This window comes from Cygnus atratus, chromosome 23 (assembly GCF_013377495.2).
Source record: "Cygnus atratus isolate AKBS03 ecotype Queensland, Australia chromosome 23, CAtr_DNAZoo_HiC_assembly, whole genome shotgun sequence".
NCBI lineage: Eukaryota > Metazoa > Chordata > Aves > Anseriformes > Anatidae > Cygnus > Cygnus atratus.
The window spans coordinates 397,246-414,243 of record NC_066384.1 but is presented as its reverse complement, the minus strand read 5'-3'; the positions used below and the strand labels follow the sequence as shown (position 1 = coordinate 414,243).

Sequence of the window (16,998 nt, the reverse complement as noted above, 5' to 3'; positions counted from 1 at the left end):
CTTATACACAGACAACAATGTTAATGGGCTAATATTACCAGTATGTTAATTTCATTGAAGTTGCAGTGACACTGATTTTCTACCTTTGGCTCTATATCCCCAGTAATTGATTTTGTGAATTTACGTGCCGCTTTTGTTCATTAAAATACAAAACAGAGTAGTACAGTGGAGTCTGGCTGGGCAGGGTACAAGTACATAGGCTTTCCTTTTCTCTCGCCTTTCAGAGGCAGTAGCTGATTGACCTGATCATTCTGAAAGCGCAGAAACATCCTGTTTTAAAACAAGCTGTGCTAAATCATGCATACCTACGGAGTCTACATTTTACATAGTAATATTGTGTTTAATTACTACGGAGGTATAAAATGCTTATACTGTAAAACCGTTAATCAGAAGGGCCTGCTGTTGACTCCTATCCATAAGATGATCCTCTGCGTAACTGAACACAGCTTTCCCAGTTCTTAGTTTCTCAGTAGTAGTTAAAAACCGCAGCTGACTGATGTGCAGACTTTGTGGCCAGTTGTCTTTTCTGGTTAGCTGGTTGGGGTTTTCTCCTAATCGTAGGGTTGTCTTTTCATGAGAGACAGACACAGTGCTTTGCTGGAGGAGGGGGAGAGTGTTACTCTGAGTGATGCTGAGCATCCACGTGTACTTACTTGTGTTGTGTGGGCCTTTCTCTGGCCTGATTCAGTGATTTTTAGAAGTAAGCTACCTGATTACCCGCAGCACTGCAGCCTGGGCACTGGCTGACTCCTAGCCTAATGTTCCTCTCTTCCACAGAGTCCTTAGCTGTCAGCACATGGCTGTTGTCTGCTCTGGGTGACCGAGCAGAACCTTAACTTTTACGCTGTTGCGGTATTTTGGTTCTTTTCTTTCACAGTCTCTACAGGCAAGAGTCCTGCTACTGTGTTTCACACAGTCACCTCTCGTTTGCTTGGTCTGTGCGTGTTTCAGTAATTCTACCTGATAGTTACCTTTACATTCAGTGAGACTTGCTTTTGGAAGCTTTCTGACAAAGGATTTCAAAGGAGGTGATGTTTATTTCTAGAGCATGTAAATCATAATATTTTAGATTATTCGGTTGTGCCACATCAGCAGAGCCTGAGGTGTTCCTTGGGCTATAGGCCTCAACTGGCGCACTGATGTTGCGAGAGTTGCATTCTTGCCAGTCTGTTAGCCACTGTAAGTGTGGTGCTAGGATTGCCAGGGCGCACCTCGCCCCTGCTTGCTGCCTATGTTCAATACTTGAATTTTAGATTTTGTGGTTTTCATTGTTTATGTATTTTTCCCCCTTTCTTGCTCATTCTCCCAAGCTTTCAGAAGAATTTACTTTCTGATCTACAGCAGTTTTTTACAGCTGCCATCTCTGTTGCTGAGAAGGCATGAGTAGGGGCTCCTAGAAACTAAATGTCTGTTTAAACTGAGTGTTGGCCTTCCCCAGCCTAACAGTGGGGGGGATAGCTCAGGATTACGATAAACTCCTTACCTCTCTTGTAATAAAGAGCTTGCGTGCTGAAAACAGGATGCTATTTGTACCCTCAGATCTGTACTTCTAACAGAATATTTGTAGGGCTGAGGTGACAATGGTGCCCAGGATTGCAGCAAACACAGCTAAAATACATGTGAAGATTTAAAGGAGAGGAGCCCCGTGCCACATGCTAATTATTCTTGCAGCATGAAAAGGGATCAGTTGGTGTAAAGCACACTCGAACATGTGTATGTCAAAGCTTCAGTTTATCAAGAACTGATCCTGAGAGAGGCAGGGCACTGTAAACAGCGGAGTGTGCTTAGATTTCCAAATATGCAGCATTTTTTTTTCAAAAATCAAAAGCTGAAAAAGTGAGCACAGAAATCAGCTGTCTCCTTTACTAATCTGGGAGAATATCTCCTTGACTCTCTCTCCTAGTTTCCTTATCAAATGTGAACTGACATCTATTGCCTTTACACTGTGTGGCTTTTCAATGCACCAGAGCACTTACTTTGTTCTCACTGTATATCTTGCATATAACTTTATGCTGTGGAATACAATTCCAATGTTGGCTGAATGTACAAAATGATCTGCTTACAATGTTCTCTTGTTCACATTAAAATGTGCATATAAATCTTATGGTCCAACACTGTAAAGCTAGGATGACCGCTTAATTTTTCATAAGCGATGTTGCATGTCTATTTAATTTTGTCTTTTTGGTGAGACATTTGGAAATTAAAATTAATAAAAGAGCCTGATAAAATGTATAGAATTCTGGCTTGCTAAGTATTCTTGCTATAGCTTTCATGAGCTGTAAGTATCTTAAGGAAAGTTAAGACAGAGTAATAGCTTATAACCCTAGGTACTATGTTCATCCAAAGAAGTGTCTTTTTAAAAAAAAAAAAATCTGTAAATGAAAAGCAGGTTGCTACAACTGATGTTTGGGGCTGCGGCACTACTAAGGCTTGCAAATTTACATGACTCTCCAAGTATTTACTTAGAAATTTTGGTTTTAGAGGGCTTTCAAGAAATCTTACTGTTCATTATTTTAGAGAAGAGCTTGAAAATATGAACTAAGTATAACCTAAAGGAGTGGGGGGATTAAGGAGGAGAAAGACAAGATAAGACAAATCACAGTAACAGAATCATTGTTATTATTGGCCTAACTCAGGATTTTTGCATGCCTGCCAACTCAATACTGAAACTGAGACAACAGCATGTTTCTCTGAGACAGCAAAGACCTCTAATGCTAGTTGGGAATGCCACGCTGCAGGAGATGCCATCCCTCAGACACAGGATATCGCATCTTTGATTGCAGTACTAGACACTTAAGGCCATTTCCTAACAATGCCATTAAGTGAAATAGACGGTCATAAATTTAGACTATTGGCACTGCAGCTTAATTGAACGCTTGCCAACCTAATTAACACTCACCATATGGGTTGTAGGCCAGGGGGATGTGCAGAAGATAACCCTCAGGATATTCCTCATTAAATATATCTCCTGGGGTCCCAAACCACACGTGTGGTTTAACACCAAAGCCTCATCCACATCGCAGTCCCGGGATATCGGCGCTGTACCACTGGCTCCGGCTTTCCTGAGTGCTGGTGGGAGCAGCTGCTGACAACCACGGCAGTACTTCAGCGCACCTCGTCTAAGAGTGACTGTGTTATAACACAGACAACCGTGTTAAGTGCCAACGTAAAGAGGTGGCGATCAGCCCGGCTGTCAGGTTCATGACAAGCGTTACTCGCTGCCTTTTTCTGTATCAAAACTAGGAGAGCGCGTTTAACCGCAGAAATTTCAGACAACGTCAGAATCCTGGCTGGCTCCCGGCTCCCGAAGGGCGGACAAAGCCGTTCACTAAGCGCGTCAGGGGAATTCACCAGGGGCGTGTGCCTGCGTGCGCGGAGAGCTGAGCACAACCGCAGCAGGACGGCGGTTTTGCTTATTTCCCATGGAAATGCGCGCTCCCGCCCGTGGCCGCGGCTCGGGGAGCGAGCGCGGCCCTCCCGGCCCCGGGAGCGCGCGGAGGCGGCGGCCGCTGCCCCTCGGCCCCTGCCGCATGCGCAGAGCCGCCCCCATCCGGGTCACCGCCCCCCCCGCAGCTCCCTGTGGAGACGCGGGGATGCGCACGCAGGCGCGCTCCCGCCCCGCGCCGCTGCTCTCCCGCGGCCGCAGGCTCCGCTCGGCGCCGGCGGGGAGCGCGCGCCGCCGTCACCGCGCCTCGCGGCGGCCCCCCCGCCCCTCCCTGCCCTGCCCCGGTGCCGCTGAGGGGATCCGATCCGCGCCGCGGAGACGGTGAGCGCCGCGCCGAGCGCGGGCGGGGCCGCGCGGTGCTACCCGGCTCTGTGAGGCGGGGGCCGTGGGGCGTCCCCGGTGCCGCTCCCCGCGGGGCCCCGAGCCGCCGCCACCGCCGCCTCGCAGCCCGGAGCCGCCTGGCCGAAAGCCGCCGCCTGCGGCCCGGGCGGGCGCTGAGGGTCGGACAGGGCGGCGCCGCGGAGGGGCAGGGGCGGCGGGCGGCGGGGCACCGGCGGCGATCGCCGAATTTCCCCTGTAAGTTTCGGGAGCCCCCGCTCGTGGCGTGAGCGGGCAGCGCTTGCTGCTGTTCGGGGGTGTTCGGGGTGGCCGTCGGCAGCCGCTGCTCCCCGGACAACAAAGGCGGGGTGAGAGCGCTTCTCCGAGCGGCGCCGGTGCCGGGGGGCTCCGGGTCCCGTGAGCGCCCTCGGTGCGGAGCTGGGACGCGGCTGGGTGTCCGCAGCCCGTCAGCGTGCTGCCCTTCGGGGTCGTCGGTCGCAGCCGCTGCCGCCGCGAGGTTTATCGGGCTGTAACGGGCGGACAGCGCTCGTGTGCGGGAGGGGAGCGGAGCCGTGCCCCGTGCGCGTCGGGGAAGCCGGAGCGGGGCTGCTCGGGTGCCCGCCGCATCAGTGCGTCTGCCAGGCTTGGAGCGTTTCTCCTGATTTTATTGCTTTCTGATAATTGCACAATAAAATAATTCCGCCTAATCTGTTAAAGCACAGCCTCTCGAGCTGTTGTTTCTGACAGTACTTCTTAATTAGCGTTCATAAATCAGCCCTATCCCTATTTCAGGGAAGCTATTCAATATTCTTCCAGTGCTCGGTAACCATTGTGTTTTAATACTGATGTGAGTGAAGTCAGGAAAAATAGGTAATCTGAGGAAGAACGAGCATTAGCCTTGTAGGATTCTGATTTTAAAAAAGTTAGAACTGTGGTGCGTTCTCATTTAAATATATATATGTAATTGAAGTAGCTCTTTTTATAGATCTGTGGTCTCTATAGAAACTTTTCAGGTTTTGCTTTTATGCTTGCAAGAAATGCTGTACTGTAAATTCAGCAATTGAACAACTGTTGAACTTGTTGCTGAAATGTTTCGTTACCTTTGATGAAGATTGCTTCTGTTGAATCCCTTTCCCTACAGGCTGCTTGTAGGAATTCAAGGGAATAACTGCATTCTTATGGCTTAGTGTGCAAGTTGCTACTCTGGCTTTCTAAAGGAGCACGGTGATTTCTCTGGTAATTCCATTTTTGCAATAGAAAAGCAATACTCTGCTTCACGACAGTGGGGATGGTTAAGCTGCCCCAGCTGTCCAGTATTATTCAGACAGGTTATTGGAGGCTTACTGTTATTGGAGGCTTGCTGTCATTTCACAGAGCAGAAAACATCTCACAGTAATGCATTTTGTTGCTGTAATTAAATGGTGCAGCATGACGAATTTATATATGATGAACCCTGAAGACAGCGAGGACATTCGCAGTGTGCCCAGCAGGTGTGTGTCGTCTCGAGGGTCTGCAACTTCTTTGCAAAGCTGCAGAGCATCTCTTATGGACTGCCTATGTGGTATTTGGCATGGGTCATAATACCACAAATTGTTCTTGAGCAAAAGCAGTGCTTTCCTCGTAACAAGGGTGTTTGTGCTGTAAAAGGTTTTCTGGAGTCATCTTTCCTGCTGAGCAGACAGCAGGCCTGCAGTGCCATCAGCTCAGCTGTGTCTGAGCAACCACGCCGTGGTCATTTGTCTTGATCTGTGTGTGTTTTAAAGGTGGGAATACACGGGTAGGTCGCGGTAGTCGCTGATTGCCTGTGTAACGGGACTGTGGATGAGGTGTGTCAGCACACAGAAGACTAAAGGTGTCTGCGGGTCTGCAAGTTAACTTCCGTAACGCTAGCGGGGCTGTTTCGGTCAAGTCTCGCCGATTCACCTTTGGTAAAAATCTTGTGGCCATCACTTTATTTCTCTCTGTCTGCTTCATTAGCTAGTTGAATTGTTTAATGATATGTAAAATTCAAAGAAGTTAGATCTTGGGGCTTTTTTGTTGCTTTTCTGTATTTTTTTCCTTCCTTTCTAATAGTCTGTGTGGTTCTGTGATCTCCAAGGGCCTGGCATTTGTTTGCAAACATTTCAGTTTGTAATTGATCCTTCTCAAATTCCGAAGTTGATTTGGCAAAGACTTTTCCTTAGGTGTATTGTTTACATAGCTTTCATTCTTGCCTTTTACTGCTCCTTACTGGATGTGTTGTCACTGTTTCATGTACAAAATTGTCTTATTCTGTGATGCCAAGTAGACATGGAAAAAACATGGATGTCTTTTTTTCAAAATACCAAATAATTTTCAGAGTTTTAGACCCTCATGCTGGAGCTTTGAACTCAATTTGAATTCTCTGAGTTATTTTAACCAAATTTGGTAAAAGAAGTGAAAACTGGGATTTTTTTTTTCCACAATGCATTCCTTATGGCTTTAGCTTAGTGTTTTAGTCCATTATATTGTTCTTCTAAAAAATATACATCCCATTTTGTTTTAAAGTAGATATTTGCACACTTGCCTCACTGCTGGGTAAAAGATTGCATCTATTCAAGGAGTCTGTACAAAGTCTTATTGCATGTCTGGCTAATATTCTGTACAGAGTTTGGGTATTTTATGTGTATAAATAAAACCCCAGCTCTGCCTTCATTTTGTCCATATCTTTGCTCATTTTTTTTCTGAGGTGCCATTCTCTTGTGCTTCCATACCGACCAAGGGGGCATCTCCATGGTCCCCGACTGCCGTGTTTGGTGCTGGCAACCTGCAGCTGGAAGCTCCTTAAAGGATGTGAAAGCTGATAAGGACTTCAGAGGAGGGCAATGGATTCAGCTGATAGTCAGTGGATTAAATCCTCGCTCATTTCAACTGCGATTTCTGGCTCCGCAGCGCTCACAGCACGGAGCGGGAGGAGCGCTGCAGGGCACTCAGTTAGTCCTGTTTCTGTGGTGCCTTCACCTCGCTCCGGCGTGCTGTGTTGGCGTCACCTCGTAGCCTGCGAGGCCCAGCTCGGACTTCCTACGGCTCTTCACAGTGTGGCCAACTCGGCCGTGTTTTGTATTGGTCTGTAGTTTACCTGATTTCCTGTCTCACTCATCGCTAATTTGAGTCTTTGAGTTTCGATGGTGGCATTACCAAGCTCTCCCTTCCCGGTGCCCCTTCTCCCTTGCCCTGGGTGCAGGTCTCCCTGCTCTGCGCTGGGCGCCACACGGGGCCGGGCCTGTGCCTCCAGGCCAGATGGTGGCTTCTGTTTTCACCGGGTTGACGTATTTTCTTTTCCTTTTCTCGTTCATTTTTGAATGAATCAGCAAGCAGAAAACCGAGTTTCTCAGCAGCTCCGTGTTGCCTTGCGTTTACATCCGTTGTGTGATGCTGCAGAGCGCCTCCGGTGCGCGCTGGGAGCTTGCTGTGCCTTGGTCGCAGCTCGGCGAAGGTCGTGGTGCCGAACCCATGCCATTACGTGCACACACTGCCTCAGACAGCTTTGTGTCCCAACGGTCACGTTGATTTGACCAAATTAAGCTGGCATCGCACCTTGGGGGGTGGGGGGGGGGCGATCTTCTTCCCACCACGACTCTTTCTGCTCAATGACCAATGAGTTTGCCTTAAAAAAGTCTGTGTGTTTACAGATGTGGCCATGCACCCTGCCTGATACTGTGACTAAGCAGTTTGTAAATACCTAAAACAGGTACCAAATTATTTTTTTCCCATTTTCACGTGTTATTTTTCCTTAAGTATGAAGTGTTGAGAGTGTTTGGCTGTTGCTAATTAAAATACTGGTCTTAAACCTTTTCACCTGTGTGAGCATGGATTGTTTATGGATTTTTTTGTGCATATTGGTTTCAGTTGATGGTGTTTGTCATGATCCTGCTTCGAAGGAATAAACTAGTTAGGCAAACATTCGAATGAGGTTGTTGCCAGTGAAACATAATGTTTGTTTACCCTTTGTTTCAGGGCTGTATCACAAACTAACACCCCTCCTGCCGAACCTAAATGTGGTACAGACTTGCGTGTTTTCTGTCATTTACATTAGAATATATGGTAGTGTAATAACCCAGTGATTTTTGCAGTGGGAGGTGGCAAGGTGTTTTCTATTAAAGTGTTACGTGCTTTCGTTTTGTGACAGTACAAACTATTTTTTTTACCTAAAATCTTCTGTTTAGCCTCTTGCTTGTTTTCTCTGTTCTCCCCTGACATACATGCAATATTCACACCCTTAAGTCTCCTGCGCGTGGGGAAGGTGTTACCAGTGCCTGGGACAAGGCAGCGTCCTCACGCTGGGTGTTGCCTGGCTTTGTTGCTGTATCTGCTGCTGGCACGGAGAAGCTTTGGACAGATGATTCAGCTCTTCTGTACATCTGTTCCCTCTGATGAAATGCTGATGTTTCTTCAAGCGTCAGAAGACTACTCTGATTATTTGGAAAGTTCTTTAAGAAATTGCTGTTGACTGAAAAATGTTATGGAGAAAAGCTTGTAGAACAGTACAGTAGTTCTTGGTTTATGTCAGAGTAAAAGGAGGAGAAATGTCATTGACTTGACTGAGTGACTTTATGTTCCTTTTCGTAGATTTACACAAAGGGGAAGTAGTCTTCTCTTGCGTGGATGAGAGAGCAAGTCTCATGTTGATTTCTGTTCTCTTTTGTAACATTATTTCCTTTAGGGATCAGACAAAGCAAGATGTGGTACCTTGACGCTGTTTTTGTTCCATTTTAAATGGCAGGCCCTTACTAGAAACTGTGGAACGTAAAGGAGAGTTGCTTTGGGCGGACCATGCTCAGAGATACTATGAAGTCTTGGAGCGACAGCCAGTCAGACCTCTACAGCAGTGACCAAGAAGAGGAAGAACAGATGATTTTTGGAGAAAATGAAGATGATTTGGAAGAAATGATGGATTTAAGTGACTTGCCTACCTCCCTGTTTGCTTGCAGTGTTCATGAAGCTGTGTTTGAGGTACAGGAAGAAAAGGTAAGCTGGAGAGGGGCGTATTTGGGGTATAGTACTGTAAGTATGGATACAGCTAGAGAATGCTTTTGTCTGGATTTCCAGTGTATTGTTGCATATTTTATGTGGGAGGGGTGGAAGAACAAACCACACAATTATTTACCGGTAAGCTCAGATCAGAATGAGAACAGTTGCCAAGGAGCAGGTAATGCTACAGTTTTATGGTAGTTGAAATTGCTAATAGATATGCTGTGCTTCTTCCACAAAAAAACAAGCTCTTCTGGTTTTTCTATTTATCCATGGTACCAAGTTTAAGGGAGGAATTTAAATAAAATTCGAAGGTAAACTTAAATTATTAATTCTTTTAAGGCAAAGATGCTGTTAAAAGAAAAAAAGCATTACACATTTTCAGGATGCACGGTCTGATTTGAGCTAAAAAACACCTTAAAAGTGGCTTAAGACCTTATAATAAACTAAATCATCTTGGGCCTGCTAACATCTCTATTCAGTCAAATCTGTACTTGCCCTTTGCTTCCAAGAGCATCAGGAGTAATTATCAAGCGTACGTGAGCTGTAGAGGAAAAATAGGAGGGGCCAATGCGAAAGCTTTGGTTTGCAGCTTTTTCAGTTTACAGCAATACTTGTGAAGTGTTTCACACTTGTGAAACAGTGGTGTCCCGTAACTCATTGTGTGTCTGGTATAGAAGTGTTGCCCTGCTAAATTATTTTACACGTCTACCAGTGATTTGTGATTTTCGTATGCACATTTGCTCTTTCTGTGGAAGTATTCTCCCAGTATGTCAGGGCACATGAGGTGCATCTAGGGAGATGTGCTAGCTCTTTAACAATACCAGGATAATTAGATGTCACATGGAACCACTTGTGAATTTAACCACTTCTGGTTAAATTTTTCTTTATAAAAAATATAGTTTGTGAAGTGTACTGATTGTACTGTCAGCAATCCCATCTAAGCTGATTTATTGTCATAGCCAAGATGTTAGTTCAGAATAGGTCAGAATTGTGTGTGTTACATCTATAAACAGGAAACTTACTCTGCAGGCTTCTGCCTAGCGCTCAAAAGAACAGAAGGGCTTTGCTATATAATATGGCTTTTATCTGTGTTATGAAATTCTGCTTAGTCAGCCCCTGGACACACATTTCAATGGCTTGATGTACTTCTGCATTACATCTGTTTTTATTAAAGGCTGAATGCACAGCAGTTACTGAATCAAATGCAATTTGTGCTGTCTGCACACATACAGAAAGCTATTTGAAAAATTGTCATGTTTTTTGGTTTTGTTCTGTTTTTGTGTTTTTGTTCATTTGTTTTGGTGGCACTTAGGGTTTTCCTGTCAACATTCTTCTAGTTTGTTTGGTAACAGTAGCATAGCTAGCAGCACTTGCAAGCAGACTGCATCAAAATGAATTTTTCTCTTCCCTGATTTCTGTAGTAGTTGCAATTGTAACGAATAGATTGCCTGGTTCTGCATGTAGACACAAATATTTTGTCCTTAGCATTTTTATTTGTGAAATTTTGCATAAGCAAATAACGATTAATATTCTGATTAGGAGAAAAGGTTAAAAAGACACTATTAATTTGAAATCTGGATATTTAATTCTTATGAAGCATTTTGCTCAGGTTCTATTTCTCATTCTTTCATCCCTTTTTTGACATTTTTCAGCTTCTAGAGTTTTGTTTTTTTTTTTTTTTACTGTTGATTACTTAAAGCAACACTTTAACAGTTCTCTGCTGAATTGCCTGCATGTTTAATTCAATGTTCTCTTTTGCTTAAATGTTTTAAGTTAAATGCCCAGTATGTTTACAGGAAAAACTGTAAGATGTCTAAGTTATCTTGTATTTTCTAATAATTTTGTCTTTTACATAATATCCAGAAACATCTTTTCAAGTGTACTTCTAATAGCTAAAGGTTACCAGTTAAAAGAGTAAAAGTACATATTGTCCCTTTCTCAAATACTGAAAATACCTGCATTTAAAACTAGGAAAAAAAATGCAAATTGTCTTTCATAGAGAACTATTGAATTAAAATGGATTCAATTTTGTAACAATGCAATTATTAATTATTGAAAAAATTGAAGATGAGATTCCGTATTCAATGGAACATATTTGTGTTTTTTTTCCCAAAAAAGTGTTTAGTAATAATAGATCTTTGTCTCTTCAAAAGTAGCCTTATTCATCCTGTGAATTTTGACAGTTTTTAAGCACTCTCTGCTTTAGCTTATTCAATTTAAAAATGAACTGACTTGCGTAGTATTTTTGGAGGTGCTTGGGTGAAAGGTGCAAGTGCAACTACTTTTGTTGACTGCACTTTTGGGAAACTGTCACTAGATGGCAGTTCGTGTTTTGAGTTATATAGGCTCGTTCACATCAATGTACTCTTGGAATTCAGATTTTAAGCAGTGAGATAAAGCAGTCAAAGAGCGAAGTATGCAATGCACAGGTTTAGGAGATGATTAAGGGAAACACATGGGATTTGGGAGACAAAAGTGAAAGGAAAATGTGTTTTCATTGATTGAAAATGTTCATTTTATGTTTAAAGAATCTTTGTACTTCATCTCTAGGAAAGATTTGAAGCTCTTTTCACAGTCTATGATAATCAAGTCACATTCCAGTCGTTTAAAAGCTTTAGAAGAGTAAGGATAAACTTCAGCAATCCAGAGGCAGCAGCAAGAGCACGGATAGAACTTCATGAAACTGACTTCAATGGAAAAAAGCTGAAGCTATATTTTGCACAGGTATTATGGAGCACTAATTTGTTCTGCATGTGTCCCTGTTTTTTTTCTTGTGTCACATTTGCCCATGAGTTTCATTTCTGAGAAGTTTTGAAGCTACTGTTGACCTCTTGTTCTTCTGTACTATCATGTATTATTTCTACTCATTGAGAAATTCATGCTTTAGGAGATGGTTTTACTTTTCAGCTTGAACTTACAGAACTGTGTAGTGACACAAACCACCTTCTCACATATATAAACAGAAATGTGTTGAAAGTAAATGAAAGATCCCTAAATGAAAGGTCCAAAGATCCCTTCACAATAGGTGCTCTACTGGCATATTCTTTTTTGCTGGATTAGCAGCTCATGTTATCTACAGCTACATTGTCAACACTTACATAGACCAATTTCTTAGCCGCATCATTTATCTGAGGCGTTAAACCAAGAGAAATGATAGAAGTTGTACTATTATTTTTAAAGCTAAACTGAATTAAGCACTGTTAACGCAGAGATTGGCCATGCGTTACTGGGGAAGCAGACTAAATAAGAAGAATTAATATTTGTGATTTCATTCTGTGTCTCCTGGCCTTTGTATTCAGGTACAGGTGTCCAATGAAGTAGGAAACAAGTCCTACCTTCTTCCTCCACAACCTGTTAAACAGTTTCTGATATCACCACCTGCATCTCCACCAGTTGGATGGAAACAGAGTGAAGATGCAACTCCGCTGATAAACTACGACCTGCTTTGTGCTGTCTCCAAGTTGGGACCAGGTAGGGGTATTTACCTGCTTTTGCTGTGTTACTTAACTTCAAAAATACATATTCAGAGAATTTATGTACTTGTCTTTTCTGTGAGAAGAAACTGAGTCTCTCTGACTTGACATTACTTGAATAAAATGATCCATCAAAATTTACTTCATTCCTTAACTCATGGAAAGTGTAACACAGAACTAGACTGTGTGGCACTGGTTCCCTGACATCCATTTATTGAATTTTGCTATGGCTTTAGTATTAACTAACATACAAGAGAGCAATGGAAAGTTCAGTGTCTTGCAGGTGAACAGCCACAGTTGTTAATGAAGCAGTATGTAGTTTTTTGTTGGATTATCAAACTTTTTCATGGGTCTTACTTGGAAAAACACTGTTTTCCCTGAAAGGGAGGTTTATCATTCTCACATCAGAAGTGCTTTGGTGTGTAATCTCTTGAATTGGGTCCAGTATTTTTTGCAATGCCTTCTTACATCTCTCCCTCCTTCCCTTTGAAGATCAATTAAAAGACTGTATTTCAGAGAACAGTATAACAGATACAGGAGCTATTTTTAAAACATGAAACAGGTCTGGTGAATTATGAAATTTGAGCAAATTAAAGATGAGATGGGAGTAAATTACTACTTTGTTGTATACTGCAGCTCTTAAGGATTTTCTGAGATAAAGTGGCTTAGTATTGCTGGGGACATTCTTTGTATGATCTTTGTTTGCTGCTTTTCAGGGGAGAAGTATGAACTTCATGCAGGAACAGAATCAACTCCTAGTGTAGTTGTCCACGTCTGTGAAAGTGAGACAGAAGAGGAAGATGAAATTAAAAATCCCAAACAGAAGATCATGCAGACGAGGCGTCCAGAACCACCTGCAACAATACTGAATGAATCTAAAGCGTTTGATTGTACACTGGAGGTAGGGGGTACTATGCACTGTTAAACTGTGATGCTCAGGATAGTATCAAAAATCAGACACTTAATGAGTACATGTGTTGATGTCTGTAGTGCTGCTATATATTACATATAGCGGCAACGGATTTTACTTGTAGTTGTCTCTCATGTTCAAGATTTTGGATGCCAATGCTCTAAAAAGCACTTTAATTTTAAGGACTAGTCCCCCAAGTGTAGCAAATCCACCTGACTTGCAATAGTGAAAAATAGGAAGTTTAGGTTTTTTTTGAAGATGTTACCTTCTCTTTATACTGTGAAGTGTGATGTACCAAGTGCTGAAATAATATCTTACTGTCACTATTGGATTCAAGAAAGTTCTTTGTAAAGCAATTAAAAACCGATTCGTGCCGGTACAACTACTTCTAATTCATGTAAAAATTAATTGGAAGCGAAGAATACTCCTTATGCTAAAATTCCTTCCCGGCCAGTAATCTTCTGAAGTGTGAAAGTTAATGCTTGCTTTTCTCAGATATGTTTTTAATTTGACATGAGGCACAAATACACGTATGGAACTAAATTCTGTGTAGTTAGCAGAACTACTTGAAGAGTACAGGAGGAAGAACCACAGACCACTAAAAGACAGACTGTGAGTCTGTACCCAACACTACTGCTGCTATCTGATGGTACAATGGTTTGCACTGACATCTGATTAAGAGTGAATTACAATATGCAGAGTGAAATAGGGATTCAGCTATTGAATGTGTTGTCTCTGATCCTCTCTAAAAGTATGGTAATGTTTGTTCCTCTCCAGTTCTAGAGATGGCCTCCATTTATAAATAAATTCTACGACTGTTATGTTATGACTAAATGATGTTAGGAGATAAAAACATCTAGGGTTAATTTTTAACCTGTGGTCCTAAACTTCTCTAGTGTTTTTGTTCTTTTTTTTTTTTAAGAAGACAGTCAGTTGCCTGGCTTAGCCAGCTTTTATGCAGTTTGAGCCCTTATTTGCTGTTTTTCATTAAGAGTTTTTCTGTGTAGCATCCTGTATGTCTGATAAAGCATCCACTAATTTTGAGATCAGGATGCATCTTTTAAAATACAGATCTTTAATTTTGTAAACTCACGTTAAGTATTTTAGTAGGAGGAAAATATGCCTCAGTATAATGACACATGTTCCTATGCTTTTATGCTATTTTATAATCAACCTTTTTTAGTCTACCCAGATTCTTTTTCTATAAAAAGATTACAATTTTCTGAACAAGCCAGGCTGCTTATATTCATATATATATATATATATATATATAAATCATTCAGAAATTGGCCTTTTTCAATTCATTTTATTGTATTTTAATTCTATATGAAGTGTTTATTGAACTTTCAAAAGTATTTTCACTTGATTGACAGTGGAGAGAAAAAGCAATGGTCACGAATTTGCATAGGCGCAGTAGTTTTCAACCCCATATTGTGCCAGCTTGTGATCCCTTCCTGCCACCAGCTTCGAGTTGCAAAACGGGATCCTGCAGGCAGGTCCTTGTTCCAGAGGTAGGAATAGTATGTACTAAAAAGGCAGGAAAATGTTTTTGTTCATCTTGCCTCCAAAGGCATGATATTTATGTATCTCTTCAGGTATTAAAATCACTTAAAGTCTGACTTTTGTGTCACTGTTCTACAGTACAAAAAAGGGAGAAAAAAAAATCTTGTATTGTCCATGAGGCCTGTGTATTTTAAAATTTCCAGAAGTCCATTTTGGATTCTGTGGTGTTTATATTTTGTTAATTGTTTAATTTCTACCCCATTGTAAAAGTTTGTGTAAGTAGGGATAAGTGGAAAACCTTCAGAAACAGTTTTATAATGCAAATCAAGTAAGTGATGTTGTCAATGTATCTTGTGTAAAATGTATAAGAACCTGCATTCCAACATCTTTCGTTGTGTAAAGAGGCTTAAAATAAAAACAATGCAGTGCCATTCGTATGGTTTTCTCTAACTGTATTCCATATCGATCCAAGTTTGTTTTCTAACAGTATTGTACTCTTGTGCCACTGAGTGACCAGTCAAAAATTTTTCTTATGAAACAAAACCCAGAAACTATCACTAAGGAAAAATACTTCTGAAGAAGTTGGGAGACTTCCACAGAAAAATCCTGGGAAGAGACATCTGAAGAAAGGAGCGAGATTTTTTTTATGGTGTTTTTGGGTGCCTGTCGAAGCAGAGTTCCATGTGGATGTTTAGCTGGCATTGAGTTTGAATGGGCGTTTGACACATACTTAAACAGCAAGTATGATGTAGGTGAGAATGTCTGGTCTGGGTTGCAGTATTAAGACCTATAAAGTTTGTGTTGTAATAAAGATAGATAATTATTTTCAAAAATCTCTTGCATTTTAATACTTCGGCAAGTTGAGCCTTGTAGAAGGGAATGCTTGATTTCCTTGGTGAAGCAAACATATTCCCATTGCAATATTGGTCGAAACCCAGATCTCAGCAGTACTAGGGTGAGGTAGTGGGGAAGATGCTAATGGGAGTCTGCGGTTTTGCTGTTTTACCTAAAATAGAAAAATAACAAATTTTGAATCTTTTCTGATTCTATAGGCAATGACTGTGTTCCTGTTCAAATAACATGGCACAGCAAGCTGGGGTTGGGGAGGACAACCAGGTTTATATGTGGCCTTCTGCTGGGGCAGGTCACTTCATGTCTGCATTTCAGTTCCAACCCTTGCAGTTGTGGTTTGTATTTGTTTTTCTGACTTGGGAGACAAGAGGGGCAACAAGCATGTGTGGGTAATCTTCAAAAGTTCAGTCCTTTTCCAAAACTCACCTAGAACTGAATCTCAGCTTTATCGAGGCAGCCAACAGCTCCCTGAGCAGTGAGATTAGGTAAGAGCCCATTCTCCTGGGTAAATCCAGCTTCTAAGGCTTGGCAGCGAGGTAAGGGTGTGCCATGTTTATGTATTTGTATAAGCTCCTAAATGCTTTGAAAGGTTTGTTGCAAAGATAGGCAAGAAAGTGTTTGCACTGAATCTTACCTTGCCCAGTGGGCTCTGTGCAAGGCAGAGACTTGAAGATCTTTAGAGGTCTCTTCCAACCTAAATGGTTCTGTGATTCTACCAGCTATCTACAAAGGACAGCCCATATGTTGCACCTGAATTTAACCCAAGCTGAGCTGGAGAACTTCTGGTCCCCCCTTTGAAGTGTTAAAAGTGGACAAGGAAGGCATCTGCTTGTCAGCTTCTGTCAGTAGTACGTTCTCTGGATGTGAAAATACAAAAGTGTGAGACAAGATCTTTTTGCCCTCTAGATCTTTGTTTTATCCTTCCTTCTGGCAGACCTAACTGTAACAAGCCAGTACTCTCTCTCCTAGCCCTGTCTCTGTCCACCAGTGATTCATTGAAGAGCTTGTTTGCATTAGCAATGCCTTATCGGTGAAATGCTTAGAAATGTCCCCATGCTTGGGTTCTGCCGTGGCTGAGAGCTGGGCTCTGTGGCTGCAGACACTTGTGCACAGTCTGCACAAGTTTTGTCCTCGGGGCTGCAGGAAGCAAAACGCATATGGATTTCTAGGGTGAGAAATGCTGGGGGAGAGCGATGTATTGCTCCCCATCGGGTTCAGCGGGAGTCCCTGCCTGATTGCCTGCATCAAGGTGTGGAGGGGGGTCTGCAGCAATCCTTATTTCTCTTAGCTGGCATAAATCATGCATTTGAAACTCATCTTGACAGGAGCACCAGCTCTTCTTGAACTGTCCCCAAAGGGAAGCTCTAAACGTCATAGGACTTGGCTCTATACTAACGTTCCTGGTTGTCTCGTATCAGTTTCATACTCATCCAGAAGTGCAGGTCAAAGATGCCAGCCGAGACCCTCACCCTGGACTTTGTTGCCTGCGTGACAAAGCAGAGACA

At 42.5% G+C, this 16,998-nt stretch overlaps 1 protein-coding gene across 2 annotated transcripts; it reads left to right on the top strand.

Annotated features, from left to right (window-relative positions):
* The first annotated feature begins 3,633 nt into the window (after window positions 1-3,633).
* On the top strand, window positions 3,634-15,078 carry RCAN3 (RCAN family member 3). 2 transcript variants are annotated; one of them, XM_035562279.2, is made up of 6 exons: window positions 3,718-3,766; window positions 7,414-7,472; window positions 8,505-8,749; window positions 11,306-11,479; window positions 12,055-12,226; window positions 12,945-15,078. In XM_035562279.2, exons 3-6 carry the CDS (start codon window positions 8,555-8,557, stop codon window positions 13,151-13,153), a joined length of 750 nt encoding a protein of 249 aa, XP_035418172.1. In that variant the 5' UTR covers window positions 3,718-3,766; window positions 7,414-7,472; window positions 8,505-8,554; the 3' UTR covers window positions 13,154-15,078. The 2 variants fall into 2 exon arrangements, with proteins under 2 accessions (XP_035418171.1, XP_035418172.1); XM_035562278.2 differs by lacking the exon at window positions 7,414-7,472 and having other exon boundaries at window positions 3,634-3,766.
* Window positions 15,079-16,998: the final 1,920 nt, after the last annotated feature.